The sequence below is a fragment of the Terrapene carolina genome, unplaced genomic scaffold (genome assembly GCF_002925995.2).
Source record: "Terrapene carolina triunguis isolate 2854851 unplaced genomic scaffold, T_m_triunguis-2.0 Scaffold58, whole genome shotgun sequence".
Taxonomy (NCBI): domain Eukaryota; kingdom Metazoa; phylum Chordata; order Testudines; family Emydidae; genus Terrapene; species Terrapene triunguis.
The window spans coordinates 25,632,185-25,656,550 of record NW_020664409.1 but is presented as its reverse complement, the minus strand read 5'-3'; the positions used below and the strand labels follow the sequence as shown (position 1 = coordinate 25,656,550).

The 24,366-nt window shown below is 41.7% G+C and overlaps 1 protein-coding gene across 1 annotated transcript in view; it reads left to right on the top strand.

Annotated features, from left to right (window-relative positions):
- Positions 1 to 24,366, top strand: part of CEP192 (centrosomal protein 192) — a 170,208-nt gene that overhangs the window by 24,614 nt on the left and 121,228 nt on the right. The window contains exons 7-12 of the mRNA XM_029913877.1: positions 2,636 to 2,802; positions 9,725 to 9,859; positions 10,148 to 10,292; positions 19,120 to 19,310; positions 21,999 to 22,359; positions 22,707 to 22,871. Coding sequence (XP_029769737.1) covers positions 2,636 to 2,802; positions 9,725 to 9,859; positions 10,148 to 10,292; positions 19,120 to 19,310; positions 21,999 to 22,359; positions 22,707 to 22,871 — 1,164 coding nt within the window. The remainder of the gene's footprint in view (positions 1 to 2,635; positions 2,803 to 9,724; positions 9,860 to 10,147; positions 10,293 to 19,119; positions 19,311 to 21,998; positions 22,360 to 22,706; positions 22,872 to 24,366) is intronic.

The following is a 24,366-nucleotide window of genomic DNA, read 5'->3' as shown; positions in this document are numbered from 1 at the left end:
AGATACACCTATAGTAAAACACCGATAGGGGGACACATCTCGAAGAACCATTGTTTCTGCGCAAGGTGAGTAACTTCATTTTCTCATTTGGTGCACAGGATGCATTATATTTAGGGAATGATGAAGCTACTCAGTATTTATTTTTATCTTCATTTAAAATGTGGCCTGATCTCTTACTGTATTGTATAAAAATACGAAGTGTCGTAGCACAATATTACTGAAAAATTGCTTACTTTCTCTTTTTTGCCATATAATTATAAATCAATTGGAATATAAGTATTGTACTTACATTTCAGTGCATAGTGTAGAGAGCAGTATAAACAAGTCATTGCCCGTATGAAATTTTAGTTTATACTGACTTCATTAGTGCTTTTTATGTAGCCTGTTGTAAAACTAGGCAAATATCTAGATGAGTTGCTGTAACGCCTGGAAGACCTCTGCATACCCCCAGCGGTAAGTGTACCACTGGTTGAGAACTACTGGTATCTGAAGCTTGCAAACATTAGCTTATCTTGATGGCTACCTTGTGAGATAGCAGATCATTATTCCCAATGTACAAATGGGGAATTGAGGCTTAGGGATAAATTTGAGAGGGCTCAGAGAAGAGCCATGAGAATGATTGAAGGGTTAGAAAACATAACTTATAGTGGCAAACAGATTGAGCTCTTTCGGCCTAACTTAACAAAGAAGTTTGAGGTGATTTAATTAGTCTTTAAGCATATACATAGGGAACAAATACTTGATAATGGGCTCTTCAATCTAGCAATGGTATAACATCATCCAATGCCTGGAATTTGAAGCTAGACAAACTCAGGTGTAAATTTTTAACTGTGAGGATAATTAACCATTGTACCAATTTATCAAGTATTGTGATGCTCTCCATCGCTGATCACTTTTAAATCAAGATTGGATGCTTTTCTAAAAGAGATGCTTTTGAAATTATTTTGTAAGTTCTGTGGCCTGTTATACAGGAGGTCAGACAAGATGATCATAATGGACCCTTCTGACCTCAGAATCTATGAATCTGTGTGACTACCCTGAAGACTGCCCATTCTGTTCACTGAACGAGAATGGCTCTGTAGGGGTTTGGGGTGGGTGTGGAACGTAAGTAATGATTAAAGACTAATACAACCAACTCTGCTCCCTTGTGGGTATGCATGGCATTCCTAACTGTGTCTATTGTGAAGATAAAATTGCCAGAAAATCTCAAATGTCCAAATCAATTTGAAGACAAATTTGCTTTCTTTACTCTGAAAACAAACTTTTGCTTAATATCTCTATTCAACTCCTTTAGGAGACTATCTTCTTAAAGCATTTTTAGAAAAAAATATAGTGTAGCATAAAATGTTCTCATGACTGCAATGAAATAAGAGCAAATCTTGGTGTTAATTTAATATTTAAAATACATTTTACAGTAGTTCTGAAAGCTTTACTGTTGTCATTCCTTAAGATACTGAGTTGCAGTTACAGTAGCAGACTATATTATCGGCTTTCTAGTAGGAGACCAGCCATTTGTAAAGGGCGTTGGTCTCTTAGGGTATGTCTACACTGCAATTAGATACTCACGGCTGGCCTGTGCCAGATCACTCAGGCTTGTGGGGCTTGGGCTGTTTAATTGCAGTGTAGCCTTTCAGGCTCGGGCTGCAGCTGGAGTTCTGGGACCCTCCCACCTTGCAGGATCCTAGAGCCCAGGTTCCAGCTCAAGCCCGAATGTCTACGCTGCAATTAAACGACTCCTTAGCGTGAGTCTCGCTATCCTGAGTCAACAGGCACAGACCAGCACGAGTGTCTGAGTGTAGACACACGCTTAGTGATAGCTACCACTTCAGTTAAATATGTACTGAAACAGTGGTGGGTGTTTTTAAAAGCACTATCAGATTAATCTTCAGCATGGTTACAAAAATGTAACTAAAAGTATAAGTAAATGTTTCAACTGACTTGAATTGAAAAAACATTTGGGCTTTTTGGTTTGTGAGAGCATTCGAAATTTTAATTTTTCATCCTGATTCAGGAATAGGAAGAATTTCCAAAATTTTTAACGGATGGGAAAACAATTTCTCTTAGATTGACAAATTATGTACCTGTTGATCAACTTAATAACTAGGTTTCAATTTTGACCATTTTTATTTTAAAAAGGCTTTGTACTTAATTAGCTTACATTCAAAATACTGTAAAAGTTTATAATTCATTTTGTTTAGAAAATGTCAAAACATCTAGTTTAGACAACTTTGAAACTTTTTTCAAAATTGAGTTGAGAAACTGATGAAAACCAATCCCTTCCTGCAACATTTTTGTTTTGAGTAATTGGCATTTTTTAGTAAAGACATTTTATCAAAAAAATAAAAAAATAAATAAATCCCAATTAGCTGTACTTTGCAGATCCAGGTCCAATTGCTTGCTTTACCATAGTTTTCTTGTGTAACATTGGGTAAGTCATAGTCTCTTTGCCTCAGTTCTCTGTTGATAACATGGGGGCAATAGTATTTCCTTGCCTCATAAGGGTGTTGTGATGTTCAGTACATTGAATATTATGACATGCACTGATGCTATGGTAATAGGGGTCATTTTTATCCATATATATAATTTATACATCTCTAGCAATACAAACTTTTAATGCATTTCTGTATATCGATAGATGATGATGATGATGATGATATTGACGATGAAGAGTTCTATGACAACCAACTGGAAGCCTATTTCCATCAGCTGGTGTCACCAGAAGTGCCAAGAGGTGATTGTGAAAGACAGGAACTTTCAGAATGTAGTACAGCATTGAAGCTGCTTGAAAATGGATTAAAACAGGTAAGCCTAAGCATAATGGGCTTAGGCCAACAGCTTAATGGGACTAAAACAGGGGGCCCAGATAATCTTCACCCAAGAATATTAAAGGAACTGGCACATGAAATTGCAAGCCCATTAGCAAGAATTTTTAATGAATCTGTAAACTCAGGAGTTGTACCGTATGACTGGAGAATTGCTAACATAGTTCCTATTTTTATGAAAGGAAAAAAAAAATGATCCGGGTAACTACAGGCCTGTCAGTTTGACATCTGTAGTATGCAAGGTCTTGGAAAAAATTTTGAAGGAGAAAGTAGTTAAGGACGTTGAGGTCAGTGGTAATTGGGACAAAATACAACATGGTTTTACAAAAGGTAGATCATGCCAAACCAACCTGATCTCCTTCTTTGAGAAGGTAACAGATTTTTTAGATAAAGGAAACGCAGTGGATCTAATTTACCTCGGTTTCAGTAAGGCATTTGATACGGTTCCACATGGGGAATTATTAGTTTAATTGGAAAAGATGGGGATCAATATGAAAATTGAAAGGTGGATAAGAAACTGGTTAAAGGGGAGACTACAGCGGGTCATACTGAAAGGTGAACTGTCAGGCTGGAGAGAGGTTACTAGTGGAGTTCCTCAGGGATCAATTTTGGGGCCAATCTTATTTAATCTTTTTATTACTGACCTTGGCGCAAAAAGTGGGAGTGCGCTAATAAAGTTTGCGGATGACACAAAGCTGAAGAGGTATTGCCAATACAAAGAAGGACCAGGATATCATACAGGAAGATCTGGATGACCTTGTAAACTGGAGTAATAGTAATAGGATGAAATTTAATAGTGAAAAGTGCAAGGTCATGCATTTAGGGATTAATAACAAGAATTTTTGTTATAAGCTGGGGACTTATCAGTTAGACGTAACAGAGAAGGAGAAAGACCTCTGAGTATTGGTTGATCACAGGATGACTATGAGCTGCCAATGTAATATGGCCGTGAAAAAAGCTAATGCAGTCTTGGGATGCATTAGGCGAGGTATTTCCAGTAAAGATAAGGAGGTGTTAGTACCGTTATACAAGGCACTGGTGAGACCTCATCTGGAATACTGTGTGCAGTTCTGGTCTCCCATGTTTAAGGAGGATGAATTCAAACTGGAACAGGTAAAGAGAAGGGCTACTAGAATGATCTGAGGAATGGAAAATCTGTCTTATGAAAGGAGACTCAAAGAGCTCAGCTTGTTTAGCTTAACCAAAAGAAGGCTGAGGGGAGATATAATTGCTCTTTATAAATATATTGGAGGGATAAATACCAGGTAGGGAGAGGAATTATTTAAGCTCAGTACCAATTTGGACACAAGAAGAAATGGATATAAATTGGCCATCAGGAAGTTTAGACTTGAAATTAGATGAAGGTTTCTAACCATCAGAAGAGTAAAGTTCTGGAACAGCCTTCCAAGAGGAGCAGTGGAGGCAAAAGACATATCTGGCTTCAAGACTAAGCTTGATAAGTTTATGGAGGGGATGGTATGATGGGATAGCCTAATTTTGGCAATTGATGTTTGACTATTAGCGGTAAATATGCCTGATGGGATGTTAGATGGGGTGGCATCTGAGTTACTACAGAGAATTCTTTCCTGGATGTCTGGCTGGTGAGTCTTGCCCACGTGCTCAGGGTTTAGCTGATCGCCATATTTGGGGTCGAGAAGGAATTTTCCTCCAGGGCAGATTGGCAGAGGCCCTGGGGGTTTTTCGCCTTCCTCTGTAGCGTGGGGCACGGGGTCACTTGCTGGAGGACTCCCTGCACCCTGAAGTCTTTAAACCATGATTTGAGGGCTTCAATGGCTCAGACATAGGTTAGGGGTTTGTTGCGGGAGTGGGTGGGTGAGATTCTGCGGCCTGCGTTGTTTAGGAGGTCAGACTAGACGATCATATTGGTCCCTTCTGACCGTAAAGTCTCTGAGTCTATAATTCAAGGCTCCGTATGCTTAAAGGCTTTTTAAGTCTGTGTGATAAGTGACTGTTAATCCTCTTTTAGTACACATTAGATTTTCACCTCTTCCAGCCTTTTTCAGAAAACAGTCCTTCGGTAAAAGGATGATTTGTCTTCAGTATATTAATTTAAAGGCCTAATACAAAAATATAAATTAATAGTTTTGTTCTAAATTTCTTAGATCCTGTTTCCATCTCCATTTAGGTTTCCCTTCAAGAGAAAAAGATACAAAAGGGGCAAGCAGCCTGCTAGTCAGACTCTCCCCCTGCTTTGCTTACTTTCTTTCTCTTCCTGGTGCATAGAGCTAAGAGCAGATGCAGCAGTCAGTTACACTAGTTCCTATGTACAGGATTGTGGCAGGGAAGGGGAGTTTGCTCAGGCTATGGCTACACTAGAGAGCTTACAGCGGTGCAGCTGCGCCACAGTAGTTCTCTAGTGTAGCTGCTCTAAGTCAATGGGAGAAGCTCTCCTGCTGACATAGCACTGTCTATTCCAGAGCTTATGTGATAAATGACGTGTGTGTGGGGGAACTCCCTTTGATGGACAGACAGCCAGTTAGCTGTAAAATCCCTCTTGGTAGCTGTTCTCTACTTGCTTTACCAGTAAAGGGTTAAAAAGTCCCCCTGGTGTGTGTGGTTTTTAAAAACCAAAAAAAAAGTGGGCACCTGACCAAAAGAGGGAAAGCTAGAACTTCTTAAAATTGGGAAAGAAACTTTCCCTTTGTCTGTTCTTCTCTCTGGGAAGAAGAGACGGGACAGCAGGAATGCTGTGTAAAGTTTTAAACCAGATATGAAAATCATCAGATCATATCTAGAACTACTTTTAACATCCCAAATATGTAAGTAAATTAGGAATGTTTAGGAAGACGTCATTAGGTTTATTTCTGTTTGTTTTTTTTAAGGCTTGTGGACTCCTCTGTGCTAATACCAGATGCTTTTGTTTGCTTGTAACCTTTAAGCTAACCCTCAAGAAAGCTATTTTGGGTGCTTAATTTTTGGAATTGCTCTTTTAAAAATCTAGCAAAAGCTTGAGTTCCAGATGTATTTTCTTCTTTTTTGTTTTTAATAACATTTACCATTTTTAAGAACAGGATTGGATTTTTGGTGTCCTAAGAGGTTTGTGCATGTTTGATAAGCTGGTAGCAAAAGCTAATTTCCTTTGTTTTCTTTCTCAGCTTTTTCCCAGAGGGGGGATGAAAGGACTTGAGGGTACCCCACAGGGAGGAATTCCCCAGTGCTCTTTCCTGGATCCAAAGGGGTTTTTTCATTTGGGTGGTGGCAGCGTTTACCAAGCCAAGATCAGAGAAAAGCTGTAACCTTGGGAGTTTAATACAAGCCTGGAGTGGCAAGTATTAATTTTTAAAATCCTTGTGGGCCCCCACCTTCTGTACTCAAAGTGACAGAGTGGGGATTTGGCCTTGACAGCTTAGGTCAGTGTAACTTGGGTCGCTCGGGGGGTGGCTTATTTACACCCTGAGTGACATAAGTTATACCAACATAAGTGGTAGTGGTATAGACATAGCCCAAGTGACTGTCAGATGGTTGTCTTTCGGGGTTATGGGAAATAGGTTGGGATAACTGGTGAGACCTAAGCATGCCATTTCCAACAGGGTAGGGCACTATCTTGGAGTGTAGACTTTGCTTTGTTCACATTTTTTTTTTATATCAATTCTTCCTCTGTCCTTCTTTTGTGCATTTTCCAGGCATTCTTCTTACCACTGGTGGGCACTAGTGGCAGAGAAGCCTGTGGGTTCAGTTCTGTTGCTACTGCTGTATCTCCTAAAGAAGAAAACTATAATCATCCGTGTCTAGTTCTTTTTTTTCTCCTGTGGGATGGCTGGGAGCTTATAATCAGGGAAGGGGTTGTTCTCTGATGATTGACTTTTGCAAAAAAGTGATGTCAGTAGAAAAGCCTTTCCACCAGTCTGTCTGAGTCTTCTAAATTGGCCTTCGCAATATGTACCAAGAATTCCTCAAAACAAAGTCCTTTGCTTAAATGAAAAGGACTACATTTCTGAACAGCCTAGGACTAAGTCCTTAAAGGCTTAATGTTATTCTAGGATGTGAATATATGAAGTTGGATCATCTTGGTTAGCTTGATCTAATGCATTCTGAAATGTTACTGAGCACAGGGGAAGTTTGTAATTTAGCTAAACTGGACAAATTAAAGCCAACTTGCCAGTTTGGCACATGCAGAAGTACAACTTGCGTTGTCTTTAGTAGTGTTTTTTAAGTAGATCTTAGTTAGATCAAGCTAGCTAACGTGATCTAACATCATACCTTTTTAAGGAATTGTCTTGACTAGGATTTAGAGACTCAGTTTAGAGATAGTGTGACAAAGTTCTGTCCTTGACTCCGTGGGTCCTGCGTTTCCTGGCGGATTTTGCTAGCCTCAGAGGCTCACTGTGACCCTCCACATAGCCCTTCTCTCTCTAGAGGCAAGGGTCACAGTCTACTGAGCCATTTTCATCATAAGCCAGCAAGGGAGGTGAGGAGAAACAACCCTCCCTCACACAGTCTCTGTTGTCTCCCAGTATCAGTGATTAATCGGGGAGGGGAGAGGGGGAGCCCGGGCCCGCCCTCTACTCTGGGCTCCAGCCCAGGGATCCTAAACTTAGCAGCTATGGAAGCTGACTCTTTGGAAATAGGGCGTGTACAATTCCCTGGGCTACTTCCCCACAGCAGCTCCCACTCAATATCTTCTTCACAATTATCTCAGGGCCTCCTTCCTTGCACCTGAAATGGATTCGTACTACTTCGTTCCTCCAACAGCACAGCTACCTCCTATAGCTCCTGACACCCACACAGCACTGACTAACTGGGAAGCTTTTAACTAGTTCCAGCCAGTCCTTGATTGGTTTCAGGTGTCCCAATCAATCTAGCTGTCTCTCCTGCCTTCTAGAAGGATCTTAATTGGCCCCAGGTGTCTTGATTAACCTGGAGCAACTGCCATTTGGTTACCATGATACCAGGGATTTGTTTAGCCTGGGGCTAACATACCTGTTCCTCACTACTTTACTGCAGCCATCTGGCCTTGCCCCATCACAATAGGTGTAACCATTTTTCTGTCTATTATAGTCTTCTCTACAAATTCCTCATCCCATCCCAAATGCCTGTTTCAAGATAGTGAGATATCTCTCAGGCTAAGGGTTCAGGGTCCTCTGAAGACTACTTGAAGAAGGAGCTCCTCAACTGTGACTAAGCAAATTTATAGTGGACTGCCAACTCTACTGTAGTTAAGCTGTAGCCCAGCTTTCTGTTTAAAGCTCAACTTTAGGTGCTCTAAAATCTGCATGGTTGCTTGAATTGCCCTGAAATTTGATGTGTCCCATAGGGCATGCAGGGTAGAGTTAATAATCCAAATAATTTCATCAGCCTCCTGGGGGAAAAAAAAACTTTCTGATGGCTCATGGTCTTTACCAACATATTTTTTGCCCAAGATAAGATTCAAACCAGAGCTGTGATCATTGCATCAGGGTCTCAGTTGCTTGAGAGTTACCCCCAAAGAGTACATGCCACCAACTAGCCCTTTGGAGAAGCAAAAATCCCATTATTAGCAAAAGTTTAAATATACCTAACACTCTTGAACTAAACTGAGTACATTGAGCATGCATAGAGGCACAAGAGTGTTTGTAGCCTTGAAAGCGCCACAGCAGCTGGGGAGAGCTCAAGGGTCCTTTGTGTCAGTAGTGGGGCACAGAGCTGGCCTTGCTAATGGGATTGTCATCATTGAGGTGTGGCATGAGAGCAGTCTGTGAATGATGGGTTGGTGAAAGTATAATGTAAGAGTGGGGGGCTGTAAGATTTAACAAGTGGGGGGGGTTGTTTCTGGGGAGAAGGCTTAGTGTTTGAGTGTAGAACAGGTGTAGGCAGCTCCTGTTCAGTACAGCTCACCTAAAAATGGTAAAATAACTATCACTTTTAATCCCAGGAGTCTCTGGGGAATGTGTGATTTTTCCCAATGTTAGTCTGAATGGCAATCAGGGCTTGCCTGATTTCTCTGAATACAGAGGAGAATTTCCCTTACAGGAAGCTATCCTTCCTCTGAAACTGTACCTATTACCCATAAACTACTTGCCTTTATGACCTTAGTTTTGAATTTAACAGCCCCTACAAGGTCTTTTGTCTCATAGTAGTGGTTAAGCCTGTTTCCTGTTCTTTCCGTTTTCACCTTGGACAAAGTCTCCCATTCCATTTTTCCACTTGGTCTGTACAAGTGGTAAATAGCATTTACCTTGACTTGATATTTAAAGGTCTTTTGAAGTAACTTAAGAAAATTTTCATATTCTAAAGGGCTTTGAATCATTTTTTTCAGTATATTGGGAGCCACAGGAAAGTCATTACAGTCTCCAAGTGCACGTCCTCATGTTTAAGACAGTATTTTGGCATTCTATACCCCCAGAAGGAGAAATCCCTTCTTGGGGGAATTAAAGGCTGCTCCAGGGACCACATCTGGGAATGGTGTGCATATTACCTTACAGTAACTACAGAGCAGTGAAGTGGCCCTATTTCACATGTTTCATTGTATTGAATGTTGCTGCACTTGCTGATTCAGCGTTTAGAATTACATTAATGTTAAATAGTTCTTCTTAGGGTTCTGTGTAGATGGAATGGGAGTATTATTTGAAGAAACATTGCTGATCTACCAAGCCTTGTTCCACTGCTTTTCTAAAGTTTAAGGAAATGCATGGTGTGTTTTTTTTTTCCCCACAGTATTTTCATAATATTTACTACAGTAATCTGCAAGACCCTTAGCTAAAGTATCTTGTAATATTTGTCTGCAGAAACTATTGTAGCTGTAACATCAGATTAACATCGGGGATTATAACACGAAAGTGAACAGTGTACTTCTGGTCAAAGGAGGTCCTTTGCTTCACACAATTCAATATTGTGGAGGCAGTGACTGTTAAGAATAATCAAATGTTGTTACTATAGCTGAATTGTAAATGTTAATTCATTAGGAGAATTTCCAAGTGCCTCACATTCACCAAGCTGCCACAGGAATGGATTCTGCAACTGCTAGTGATGAAGATTCACATGAATTGGAGAAAGCTGGACATACTGTACAAAGAGAACCATTCTTCTTGCCAAAAACGGTAAGATAACTGGTATGTAGGACTGTTTGATGATAAATCTTATTAAACTGTCTTCTTCATTACCTAAATAACCTCCCTTGGAACAGAAGCCTGAAAGTAAGTTTGAAAGCTGGTAAGTGATTAAGCTAACAGGGATAGTACTTTTCCTCATCAGAAAGTTTATTAAAATTGAATAACTCTTAATCTTAAATCTTTGCACTACAAGCGTTATTTTGTAAATGGTTTACTGTTAACTTGAACAACTCTGTAGATGTATCTATTGTAGCTCTGCACCTATTTCTTCAACAGATAGGCGGAACTGACCAGCCAAGTTTTAGACCTGGACTAGAAGGCAATAGTTCTGATGAGACTTCTGTTGGAACAGTAGCCAATAATTCCAAAATAGAATACAGTCAGTCTGCAGAGGATCAGGTTATTGGTCCATCGGTAACAGGTACGTGTATTTGGCAGTTGTGTACTTCCTTTTGGTAAGTTTAGAGCTTATGTTCATAAATTGCTAATGCGCACTACTTGAAAACTTTGTCACAGGAAAGACACTAAAATGTAGTTGAGATTACACTTCCTTTTCAACCCCCTTAAAAAAAAAATAAAAAAAAAAAATGGGTAGGCAACTCTCCCCCCGAAAATGAATACAGAAAATTACAGTGTGACTACCTAAATCAAAATAAAAATGGATTGATGTCGGTGTTACTCCAAGTCTCTTGTAACTTAGAATCTTCCCAGAACAGTATTTTTATTAATTTAAAATGATAAACAATTATGGTTCCCAAACTTCCCTGGTAACTAATTACTCAGCTGTGTCTATCCACTCTTTGAGGCTGGGGAAAACAAAGCCCACAATGAGTAAACTTAGCAAACAGGGACTGTGCTAGAGCAATCTCAAAGGTTGTTCGTCCAAGAATTCAAGATTTATAGAAGGTTTTGGAATTCAATTGGTGTTGGGCGTTCTTGCTGGGAAGGAGTTGGGGGTAAAAAAGTACAAAATGTACATATTTTCTTAAGGTTAGCTCTCAGTATTTCAGTTCCTATCCCTCATCTTAATCTTGTCTGGCAAAGTTGTTAGTTAGCAATTTAAGAACATTCAGATTCTGAATCTGAGGAATTATATCCCTTCCATACTCTTGTTTTAGGGCCTGATTCAAAACACTCCTGTAGACTTAATGGGCTTTGGATCAGAACAGAGTCCATTCATGGGTGGAACAGCCATTTCTGCTGAGCTAATCCACTAAATCATTTTGGATGCCTGGTAAGTGAAGGACTATTAGGCTGATCCGATGAAGGATACAGTGTTCTTCTTCTGGCCAAAGATGTCAGGTTTGATGCTGCCGTCAAGAGTGTGGACTGATTTTTTGGGGGGATCATTTCCCTTTCTCTCATCCTTTTGGCAACTCCTTTCTTTTTTTGCGGCTGCAAAGACTGCAGTTACTACTGACCAGTGGGCCTTGGAAGTTATCTAGAAGGGACATGCAAGTCAGCTCCTCTGCCATCTCCTGTCTCTCCTCAGGGACCCCTCTCAGAATTGCCTATTGCATTTAGAGAGACTCTTCTGTTGGGTGCAGTGGAGATGATGCCTCAAGTTCTGCAGCAAGGGATTCTATTCCCATTACTTCCTTATTCAGAAGAAGAAAAGAGGATGTTATCCTCTTCAGGTGTCAAATGCTCATCTTTTTTTCTGTAATCCCCGCTTTAGAGCCCATGAATTATTTCATGAGTCAGTTTGTAGATGCTTCCATGTGTGCATTCGTTCAGCTAACAAGTATCTGTGCTTCATGGTCAATGACCTTCGCTGTCAGTTCAGAATCTGACCATTTGGACTGTCAACATCTCCAAGGGTTTTTACCAAATCTCTTTTGGTGGTAGCAACTCACCTGAGAAGACAAGGCCTTTAATTGTACCCATATCTTGATAACAGGTTGATTTGGGGGCCACTGATCACAGCAGGTCACAAAAGGAGGTTCAAATAATTCTCCATCTATTCTCCTGGCTAGGTCTGAGGCTTAATACAGGCAAAATCCACCCTCACCCCTATCCATTTTATAGTTTATATGGGCAGTGGTGATACCTTTCTCAAGGAAAGTTTTGCGCAGTGTGTCATTTCACTTCACACCTCTTCTCTGCCAAAAATCTCAGTGAAGAGTCTGCCTCAGTTTGTTGTGACACATACTGTGACACTTTGTTTTTGTGACCTCCATGTGCAAGGTTGAGTCTCTACCCTCTTTAAGGATGGGTGAAATCTGTTTACCAACTGATTAGACACAGCATGGACTTACCTGTAGAGGTCCCACGGAAGTGCTGGAATCTCTGCTGTGGTGGACAGACCTTTAAAACGTCTTCTGTGGTGTAATGTTTTAATTCTCTTCCCCCGTCCCTCAAACCTTTGTTATAGACTCATCCAAAGAGGGCTGAGGCATCTAGACAACCTTTAGTACAGGTCCTGTGGTCCAGGGTGGAGTATGTTGCACATAATACTAGAATTCAGGGCTATCCATCTAGCCTGCAAGGAGTTTCTACCCCTCCTGCAGGGCATCACAACCCCAAATCCTGATGAACAGTACCACACCAGTGTGTTACAGAAACAGATTTAGTGAGATTGCCTCCCTTAAATCAGGAAGTGGGATTGGTCCATCCTTCCTCAGCTCAACCTAATGGTCTTTCACTTACCAGGCATCCAAAATGATCTAGTGGATTAGCTCAGCAGAAATGGCTGCGTTACCTATAAATGGAGTCTTGGACTCCGTTCTTGATTAGAACTTCCTAGAATGGTGGGTCCCCCCCCACCATAGACCTCTTTGTATTGACTTTGGTAGCATAGTGTCCTATATTTTTGCTCCTGGGGAGGAGTCTGAGTTCTCTGGCAAATATATTCCTGATTCAGTTGGAAGGGAACTCCTGTATATTTCCTCCGATCTTTTTAAATCCCAGAATCCTGAGGAAGGTATGACAGGACAGTGGCCAGCTGGTAGTTCTGGCATTGGTGTGTCAGTTCTGGTACTCCAATGGGATGCACCTGACACTCTCTCCCACTTCCAAACTTTCCAGGCATCGTATCTCAGAACCAAAGTCTTGGGTTGTATCTGGACCAGGCAACTCTCTAACTAACAGCATGAAGACTAGCTGGCTGGCTGTTGACAGGAGCTGTTCCGAAGCAGTACAGGACATTTTGGCTCAGAACAGGAAGGTTTCTAAAAGACTGACACAGAGATAAGTGGAGGTGTTTTTCAGTGTGATCCATTAAAAGATCTCTTCAACCCATGGATTCCTCTATTCCTGTTACCTTGGACTATCTACTGTCTTTGAAGCACTCAGGTCTGTCTATTAGCTCTGTTGCAGTGTACTTAACTGTTGTCACCACATCATCCACCTTTTGAGGATCATTCAGTTTTTCTTGCCCCACAGTATTAGGGTTTCAGGTATGCCTGCTTCATATGTTTCCACCAGTCAATGAGCCCTTTCTTATCTAAGACTTGAATGTGGTGCTTCTATCATTGATATAACCTCTTTATTTAACCTATGTCATGGTCATTCTACCACCTTTCCATTAAGACAGTGTTTTTGGTGGCTATTACTTTGGCTCACGGTGTATGAAATCCAGCTGTTGGTAGCAGGCCCTGTATACACCATATTTCCCAAGGACCGTGTTATTCTTATACTGCATCTGAAACTTTTTTGCCAAAAGTGGTTTCAGATTTTCTTATTAAGCAATTTATACACTTACCTGTATTTTGTTCCTAACTCTCATAGTTCTTTTGCCTTGGCAATGTTCTTAGATTGTCTTTTTAACTGTGATCAGCACAGCCGTTTTGTAAATAGTTTAGGCTCTTTGATCTTCAAAAGTTACAATCTGAGGCAAACTGTTACCCACTTCAAGAATCTGAGAGGAATCACAGTATTAGGGTCTCCAATGTGTTGAACAAACAACCACCTCTCTCTTAGGTTAGGATATCGTCTGCTAAAGGTCAGATAACATCAGTAGTAGCATGCTTCCATGGGAGTCCCTCTTTCAGAAATTTATAGGTCAGCTACTTGGAGTTTGTCATACATTTACTAATCATTACTTCATTGTTCAGCCTGTAGATGAGACCCAATTTGGCAAGCTGCCCTACAATTATTTAGATAGGACTCTTATCACTTGCCTTCACTAGGAGGTAAATTGATGGGATCCATGTAGCAAATACTAGAAGAGAAGACAATTATTTACCTTACAGCAACTGTTCCTTCAAGATGCTTTTGGCCAGCTAGATACCACAGCCTATTCTCCTCCTCTATTGATACAGCGCACAGTATAGTTTTGGAGAGGGTCCAGGAGATTTCTCATAGACTTGTAGACATTGAGTTCAGCAGGGCCTTCTAGCATAGTTCTGCCTATCAATGACAACATACTAGAGCCTGCCAAATCCTTGTGGCAGATGCCATCCTCTGTGCCTCTGACAGCTAAAAGAACTGAGAGAATGTACTATGTCTGTTTTCAAGGATATGAACCTTTATATACCCATCCTTCTCAAGGTTCTGTAGTTGTCTCAGCAGTGAATGAAAGAATGCGTCAGGGTTGTCCCTCTTCTACCCCAAAAGACAAAGAGGTAAAGAAGTTAGACTTGTTTGGTAGAAAAAATTATTCTGCATCTTGTCTACAATTCCACATTGCTAATCCACAAGCATTATTGGATAGATACAACATCTCCCTCTCGGGCAATATGCTTAAATTCTCAGACAGGTTGCCAGAGGATGCCAGACAGGAATTCCAGGCTCAGTTAGACGAGTGCAAGATGATTGCTCGCACTCTCTGCAGTCATTCTTAGGAGAGGCAGATTCGGGGGCCAGAGTCCTGGCATCTGCAATATGTGCAGATGTTCATGGCGTCAATCCTCGGGCCTTCAGCGGGAGGTCCAGCAGACTATGCAGGATCTCCTTTTTGAAGGTCCTATCTTTTCTTGCAGAAGTAGGCTGAAATGTTCCACGATCTCAAAGATTCGAAAGCAACGTTGAAATTGTTGGAAATTGACACGTCTTTCTCTAAAAGAAAGCAATTCTGCCTTAATCTCTGTAGAGATACCTACCTTTTCCACTGGGACAGCCTGATCAATATAGAAAACAAGGCAAAAGAGGAGAAGACGAACTCTTTCACTTCAGTTGGTTCTCCCAGACTGTTAGGAAATTCCCAATAGTCTGTGTGCCTGTATTGTCAAGGACAAAGTACCAGATTGCGATGTTCCAGTTTCTCAATTTCCCCACCCCACCCCTTTTTTTTGTAGGTTACCCATTTCCTATGTGCCTGGTCCCATATTACCACATATTGATAAATCCTAAGTACAGTGAAACAGGGATACACCTTGTAGTTTTTCTATCTCCACACCACACCATGTTGCTCTTCAGGGACCACTCATAAAGATGTCTTCATCTGAAAAGTACAGTCTCTTCTCTGTTTGGGAGCTACTGAAGAGGTTCCCACTCTTAAGTGAAAGAAAAGTTTCTATTTATGCTATTTCCTGATTCCGAAGGCAAAAGGTGGTCTTGGGGACCAACCTGGACTGGCAAAATTTGAACAAATGTTTTGCATGGTCACCCTAGACTCCATCATCCCTCTCACTGGGTCCCAGCAACTGGTACGCTGCCCTCGACTTTGTAAGGAGTAGACAGTATGTTCAGGATCCAACACCTCTTCATTGTTCTGGGGCTGATTAACAAAGATGAGTCAGCCTTCTCCCCAGTTCAAAAATTAGAATTTATAGGGATGATCCTGGATTCTATAGTAGCCAGAGTGTGTGTATGTCAAGCCAGATTCCAGACATTGTTAAACATTTCTATATATCTGAAAGCCTATCTATTTACAACAATAAGAAACTGCCGCAGACTACTGGGGCACGTGGCCTACTTGCATGTATGTGGTTTGGTATGCCAGATTTTGTCTCAAAGTTGCAAGGCTGGTTAAAATCATGTACTTTCTGGCTAGTCACCCATTGGGCATGCTGATTTGAGTGTCTGCAGGAGTTCTGGCCACCTTGGACTGGCGGCTTGATCTGGCCAAAATATACATGGGAGTTCCATCTGCCCTGCTCTTTTATCAACATTGACTCTGTTTACAGATGCTTTCCTAGATTGGAGAGCTCACCTAGGAAACCTGCCAACTCAGGGTCTGTGGTTTCATCAAGATTTGGCTCTCCACTTAAATGTGCAGGAGTTGCAGGCCATGCTTCTGGCCTGTCAGGATTTTCGTCCTCACGGATCCCACTATTGAAGCTCTGTATGAACAGACGGAGGGGCCACATCAGACAACGTTTGTCAAAAGGCAATACATCTTTGGAAGTTTTGTATCTCCAAAGTAAATCATGTAAATGCTTCCTACCTTCCTGGTGTTCAGAACAGCTTGGTGGATCACCTGAGCAGATAAATTTGCGGGGGGGTGGAGGAGGGAATCATGAATGGTTCCTTAGCTCAGATATTATGAGATTAATTTTTCAAAGCTGGTGTATTGCTCACTTAGACTTGTTTTTGCTCCTTGGTTGGTTAACTTTTTTTTTTAAGAGTTGAGGAATCTATTCCTTGAAGCTAGGCAAGTCATTGGGCTCTCTCATTAAGGATTCCTACCACTTGAACATTCCTTGATCTCATCTAATTATTCTAGGTTTTTTCTGTCTGTGAATACAGTTTTTGAGGTTAAAGTGTCACTGTTTTGTTTTTGCGGCTTCTGAGAGATCCATTTTGCTAACTCTGCTCTCATATTTATTAGAGATGGTCTCTATCCATTCATAATTTAGATTTTTGTAATGAACATATGTCACGATACAGGTATAAACCAAAATAATCCAATACATTTTTATTTGCTTCCCTTGCTGCATGCCCTTCTATTTTAAGATGATGTAGGAGTATTTTGCTATAGCCTTGAGTCGATGACCTAAAGAAATGTCCCTCTACTTTTTCTCTTCCCTTTCCAAGTAACAAACTTTTATGGGTATTTGTAACCTTTTTTGTTTGACAAATTTTCAATTTTTTACACTGTATTAGGATTTTTCTCTCTTTGGTTGGGTGCTTAATTGCGTAGTTCTAATGTGTCCTTTTCTCAGTGCTAGGGCCTTTCTTAATTTGATTTTTAATTGCTTAACTTTGTCAAATACTTTGCATGAAACTTATCAAGAGTTTTGACCCAGAAGTAGCTTTTTATAGAAATCCATGTGACTGAGTTACTCATGTAACTTTAATTCAACCACTTCCTGATTAGAGTATTTAACTGGACAGCCTTAGTATACTCCTTGTGTAGCTGTTAGTGTGGTTATAAACATGACTTCAAAAATTTACCCAAAATCTCCTAGCCCAAGTAATAAGTCTGCTTGCCATGTCAAAGTATGTGGGTGCTTTGAGTTACACCCCTTCTGCTTAGTCTTTTGTTGACTAGATTGGGCCTGAAAAGTAGTCTCCTGGAAGCTGAAGTCTCAACCCATCCCTCCAGTAATGTTGCCCCCTCCATATACCAATCAGTTAATGGTGGGACTCCCTAATAACATACTCCCAGCCTGCCCAAATACAGGGAGCAGCAGACTGAGTAACAGAATCTACAGCCATCCAGAAACCAGCAGTGGTGGGTGCCCTGCCTTTCATTGTAGCAGGGCACTCTTTTCTAGGGAGTTGGCCCTGTTAACAGCACCCTAACAGGCAGAAGGCTCTTAAGGTTTAAGGGAGTTCCTGCCACACTAGCAAAGATTTCTGCATGTGGGGGCCACCCAAGCAGAGGGCTCTGAGGGAGGCAGAGAAGTGCAGCGAGACCCAGCCATCTGCTGGGATGGTGGTGTGTTCATTAAGGGGGTCCCACACACACAGACCTTGGATGGGGTAGGTTGGATCCCCAAGGCCCTCTATTACAATGGTGAGCATCCACCTAGTACAGCTTACTCTGACTGCTCTACCCTTATCTCCCCTAATAGTGGCAGTGCTGGCTGTCTCTGCATACTTAGTAAGACATTACTACATTAGTTACATTCAGTACATGTTTGGTAAGTTCTCTTCAACCATAACAGCATAAAGCTTAAGCAGTTTTTGTAATAAATTAAACTGCAGAAGGTAATGGTGCTTGCCTGGCAAAAATTTCTACTTGCCAGTTCTGCTTATAATGCATGCTTTAGACTCATTTACAGACTGTAAATTTTAATATAATCACTTGGTGATTTGCACCTGCAAATAGCTTGTTTGAGCAACTTGCCTAGTAACCTAACCTTCAAAAATCATACTCTTGCAAATAGTTCAAACTTCAGGATTATTTCCGCAGTAGAACAGAATGGACAGAGAAATGGCAACCATCGTTCAGACTGAGACTCAAAAGCAGCAAACTAAAAGGCAAATTGCCTTTCCATATTCATATTGAAATAGCACTGAAACAGATAAGTTCTGGCATACAAAAGAAAAATAGGAAACCAGATTTTCAGGATACTCTAGATCAGGGATAGGCAACCTATGGCACGTGTGCCGAAGGTGGCACGTAAGCTGATTTTCGTGGCACTCACACTGCCTGGGTCCTGACCACTGGTCCGGGGGGCGCTGCATTTTAATTTAATTTTAAATGAAGCTTCTTAAACATTTTAAAAACCTTATTTACTTTACATACAACAATAGTTTAGTTATATATTATAGACTTCTAGAAAGAGACCTTCTAAAAACATTAAAATGTATTACTGGCACACAAAACCTTAAATTAGAGTGAATAAATGAAGACTCGGCACACCACTTCTGAAAGGTTGCCGATCCCTGCTCTAGATTGATGCTTCTAAACCTTTTCCATACTGTGACCACATGTTACAACAGAATTTGTGGATACATCTGGTCACTAAACAAAGGCAGCTCTTAGAAACCTGTTTGTAACCCTTATGTTTTGACCCTTTGCCTGAAATGACTGCATGTTAAACTACTATGGAACATGTGACCACCTCAGGTCTCTGGGTCCAGCCAGGGAATTGCCAAGTGTCTGAACCTCAGCTGTTTCAAACAAACATGTTACTGACCCAACAAGCTACCCTCTCAGTTTTGACCGGCCGCGCAGACTTTGGACCACATTGAACGTTTATGTTTTGCTTAGCAACATAAGCAATAACACTCCAATTCAGATTGGACAATTCAAAGATCAGTTTTTAAGATCATTGGACCTTAGTCAGTGAGTTACAAGAGAGCCAAAATTACCTCATGGTATGTCTTTCCAAAGTGAACCACTTTGTGGGTGTGCTCACAGCAGAAAACTTAAATTAATACTAGTAAACCACTTTATTTCTCTTGTGCTGCAGGAAATGGTTGTGGCTTTGGAGATCTTGGTAGTGGAAGTGAAGGAGCAGCTTTGGTACCACTATTTCCCCCTAATATGCAGAGTTTTGATACAGGGGGAATTGGAAGAAACATAACTGGAGAAGAAAATGAAGTCTTAGTTCAGGCTTCTTCCAAATGTAGGACTCTTGATGATATTCCTACTCACAATGAGGTACAAGCAGTTCCTCAAACTTTTGTTACAACAAAGAAAAAACTCAATTTTTTTTGTGGTTGAATGCTTCCAATAAGTCTGTATTTAAAATATTCTGTCTTAATTTTCTGAGGACTTGTGTATTATCAATGTGGGGTCTTTGGCAATGTGTCTGCAACTCCAGGTGTCAATAAACATCGTATTTGGCTCTGTAGGATGTGAAGAAAAAGGGATATTGCTCCTCTAGCGATGAGCAGGGAGGAGATCTATACCTAGTCTATACAATCTCATCCTCTTTTTCCCCTCTTCCAAGACAGTGCTGAATGGGCTAATGTGTACAGATTTCTGGAACTGTACTTCTGAGTCAGCCCTTAGAGCAGAGGGAAGACTGCAGAAGAGGGGAAGCAGAGTTAGTTGAGATGGGTCCTCTTTAGGTGGCCATATAATAAAGACTAGTATATCTCCTCCTCTTGAGGGCATTCTACACCAAAAATTTAAAACATCTGCACACAAAAAAATAAAAATTCTGCGCACAATATTTTAAAATTCTGCAAATTGTATTTGTCAAATGTGGAGGCTCCAGCATGGCATTGGGGAGCACAGCTCACTGCCTTCACAGAGGTGGAAGATGACTGCAGTTCCCCCCAGCACATGAACTCAGTGGTGAGGCTGCACCTAACCCTGACACACTGCAATAAACGAGCCTGCCCCAGAAACATCCAGGACCCTTCCCCTCTGTGCCAGGTGCACCAGGGGTGGGCAGGCAGGCTCAGCAAGGAAAGATCCAAGTGTGGAGGGGCTTAGTGTGGTGTGGTTTGGTGTGGATCCAGGTGTGCTTTGAGAGGGTTCTGTGTGGGGCAATCTGGGTGCGTGCGGGGTGGTGGTGTCTGGATGCACAGGGACTTGATGGGGGGTTCTAGGTACAACGGTAATGGGACTCTTCAGAGGGGTCCAGGTGAAGGTGGTTGGGGCTCAGTGGGGGGGAGGGGGAATCTGGGTGTGTGGGAGGATAGAGCTTGCTGGGGGTTTGGGTATGGGGGCTCATTGGGGGGGTCCAGATCCTGGGGCTCAATGGGGTGAAGATCCAGGTGCAACTGGTTGGGGCTTGGTGGGGTGGGATGGGGATCTGGATGCGGGTGGCTTGTCGGGATGGTCCAGGTGCAGGGGGAGTGGGGCTCATCGGGGACAGGGTTCTGAGAGCGGGGGCAGGGGGTGAGACTCAGCGGGAGGGTCTCAGTATGAGAGGGGTCTGGATGCCTGGGATTTTGGGCGGATGGGGGAGCAGCTCCCTGTACAGGAATCCTTCCCCCTGAAGTTGAGGAGCAATGGGTGCAGGAAACGGGGGGGGGGGGGGGGGGGGGGGGGGGGGGGGTTTGCGGGGCTCCCTTCGGCGGGGGGGGAAATCTGGGGGTGAGTCTGACCCAGCCCAGGGTGCCCTGCAGGGGAAGAGGAAGTCCCATCCTCCCCAGCCCAGCTGGGACTAGCAGTTGAGCCCGTCACACAGTAGGAGCCACCATCTGGGTCTTCCCCAGTCCCACCCCCTGCCCCACAGGGATTTACCTCTCTGCTGGCTGCCCTGGGCACCCGAAACATACTGCTGGGGAGGGTCATATGACCGTTCTTGCGGCTTCCTTTTGCTTCCCCATCAGAAAGTCTTTGCTTCTCTGCAGAAAAATGAAATCTGCAGGGGACATAAATTCTGCGCATGCTCAGTGGTGCAGAATTCCCCCAGGAGTAATCTCCGTGGACTATTTCAGGGTGGTTTTAAAATAGCTTTCCTAAAAAGATAGTTGTATCTTGTATACAGGTATCACTGTATTTTGTCACTACAAATGGTCAGGTCCGTTTCCTTCCGACCCCCTCCATCCTGATTCCTTAAATTTGTGGCATTAGCTTAGGAGATCTGGGATGTAATTTCAGGCTTTCGTGAGAGTATTCATTGAATCCTGTTTAATGTATCCCTTCTTACTTATCTTAAATGCAGCTTCAGCATAGTATTAATAACCTTACTGCTTAATACTGCATGAGGGGAAGAGAATATGAAAAAAACTAATGTGGGGCCACAAACACTAAAATTGTCTTAATCATAATTGTATGGTTATGGCATGGCATCACTACAGGGCACAGTGGATATTGTTTCTGTCTTACTATGTATTTCCACAGTTTGGCTTGTTTCGATTTCTGTTGTTTATAATCTTAACTATAAAGTTCCAGTGTTTGTAATGCTTGGTTTGGGAATAATTACATCCCTGTAATGGAAGTTTCTGATACATACTCTCAACTTGAACTCATTGTAATGTAGTTTGGGTTTTTTTGGCTGGGAATAAGTTAAGTTTGAGTATATGTTGAGGTCTTCATTTTACTTGATTATAGCCAGCCTTAAAAATATAGCGTGGATCCAATTGGAAATGGTGATAGGATGACTTCAGCATGATCAAATGGGATCATAACATAAGAGAGAGTCTAGTAAGACTGCATGTTAATGTTAGTAGTTCCTAATTTAAGTAGGTGCTAAAAATTAGACCAAATTATTTTAATTTTAGTTTAAATGTGCATTCTATATTCAGCTGCTACTTAAAACAATGATCTAATCTGTGTACACTGGACAGGATGGCTTAAGGCCAAATCTAACTAGAAACACTTGCTAGTTTTGTTTGTGTACAGATACAGTGTGAACTACTTTGTTAACTTTTTTTTGTTGTTCTTAAGGATGCCATTAATGGTGAAGATGTACTAAATTCCATCAGTGTTGCTGAATTCAAACTAGATTCATTATACCTTCAGCATATGGTTATCAATAAGTCTGTGGTTGATCTCTCCGATGCCATTTTAGAGCAGAGAACACAATTCTCTAACTTTTGTCATGCTTTTTCATCTGATGCTGAAGAAGTATTGCACTTGACAGATGAGGTATTTGTGTATGACACAGCTCCTCAAAGTCCTGTTAATGAAAATGCAGCTGTGACTGATACAAATCCAGTTGATGAGTGTGAACTTAGTCTGGCTGATACTTACCTGTCTCCAACTGCTGGTGATAGAGCAAATGAATATCAAGATGCAGCAGAAGAAGGTTAGTTGCTGTAAAAATAGCCCATTGGTTTGTATGGTGAGGGAACTAAAATTGCAAGTTAAGCTTTTTCCTAAATATACCAGAAGTTTATAAGAAAAGATCTAAGTCTAACTTAACTAGAAAAAATATCTAGTTCAATTCTGAATACCATTTTTTATTGATGATGTTTAATATATTAAATCACATAGTAAAACTTAAATTGTGGCGTGTCGTACAGTTCATAAAAATGTTATTTCAATGACAGTAACTAATATAAATTACAAGTTAGAAAATGTAACTAACCAGCAAACAAATTGGTAGAATTTAAGAGGCTACTTTTTTTTGTACCCCTTTACCTTGCTCTAAAGTAAATTCAGCATTTTATGACCTGGATGACCCACCACACAGTGTTGTCTATCAAAATGAAGAGGGAAAATGGGTGACTGATCTGGCATATTATACCTCATTTGATAAAGAGCAAGACTTAAATCTACCTGCAGACAATAAAATAAGTGAGGATTTCATAACTGCATGTAAGTAACCTTTTTTCCTTGTTCTATTGACTACTTGGTTCATATAATTAAGGCTGCTTTCTTTCCAATACATGATCATAGGAATGATTGGTGCTACTAGTCTCTAGTGTCAAGTATAAGTCTCTGGTCCTGGAATCTATGGATTTCCCAAGAATGGATCATATGGCTAAGGCTATGTTTATGTCACGGAGGTCATGGAAGCCATGGAATCCGTGACTTCCAGAGACCACCATGACATTCTCTGCTTTAGCCCCAGGGGCTTCAGGACTCTGGAGGTGAAAGCCAGTGGGGTCCTGGTAGGGTTCCGGCAACAGCAGCGACAAGCGACGGGGGGGGGGAACTGCAAAGTTCCAGCGACAGGTGACAGACTCCTGAGGGGGTACTCCTCAGGGTTCCAGTGACGGGTGACAGCCTCATGGGGGAGGGGGACGCCTCAGGCGAGTGGCTGGGGTGTCCTGTTTTCTCTTTGGGAGAGAACCCCACAGCTCCCAGCCACCAGGATGGTGGGAGAAATCATGGAGCTGCAGTAGCAAAAGTCGCAGATAGGTCACAGCTTCCGTGAATTTTTGTTTATTGCCCGTGACCTGTCCATGACTTTTCTACTAAAAATAACCATGACAAAATCTTAGCCTTACATATGGCTAATGGCTTCTTTCCCATGTCTTCTCCCTCCATCCTCCAGTGAGGATTGTGGTTTAAAGGATCTGTTGACTCTCACACAGATGTGTCTGTTTACTGTTGTGTAAGTGAACTGGATGTCCGAATGGTACAGGAGTGTAGAACAAAATTGCTTTTGCTCTAGGGCAGGGGTTCTCAAACTGGGGGTTGTGACCCCTCAGGGGGTCATGTGGTTATTACCTGGTGGCGTCACGAGCCGTCAGCCTCCACCCCAAACCTCACTTCACCATCAGCCTCCGCCCCAAACCTCACTTCACCACCAGCATTTATAATAGTGTTAAATATAAAAAAGGTGTTTTTAATTTATAAGGGGGGTTGCACTCAGAGACTTGCTGTGTGAAAGGGGTCACTACCAGAAAAGTTTGAGAACCACTGCTCTAGGGTTTGCTTTTTCCAAAGGTACTGAGCATTTGCAGCTCCTATAAACTTCAGGGTTGAGTGCTTAGCATTTCTGAAAGCCAGGTCCTAGGCGTCTCAAGTGACGATGTGCGCAGAATTGTAGGAACACAAAACTAATCCGAATCTTCAGAAGTAGCTGCTATAGTGACTTAGTAATTTTTAGAAGTCTTTGGCAGAGCAAGGATAGGAGTTATCCTAGTTGCCAGTTCAAGTGCTTAACCACCCGATCATTTCCCCCCACATACTACCTGGTGTTCCCCTTCATTTACTAAACACCTTCTAACTTCTGCTTCAGATGAGTCAAGGGTCATGCGGAAAACAACCTTACTTCGCAACACAACCCTGTAACATTCTCAATTCATCCTGTACACTGGATGAACAGGGTTGCTACATTGTGTGATCATAGAATTAAAGACTG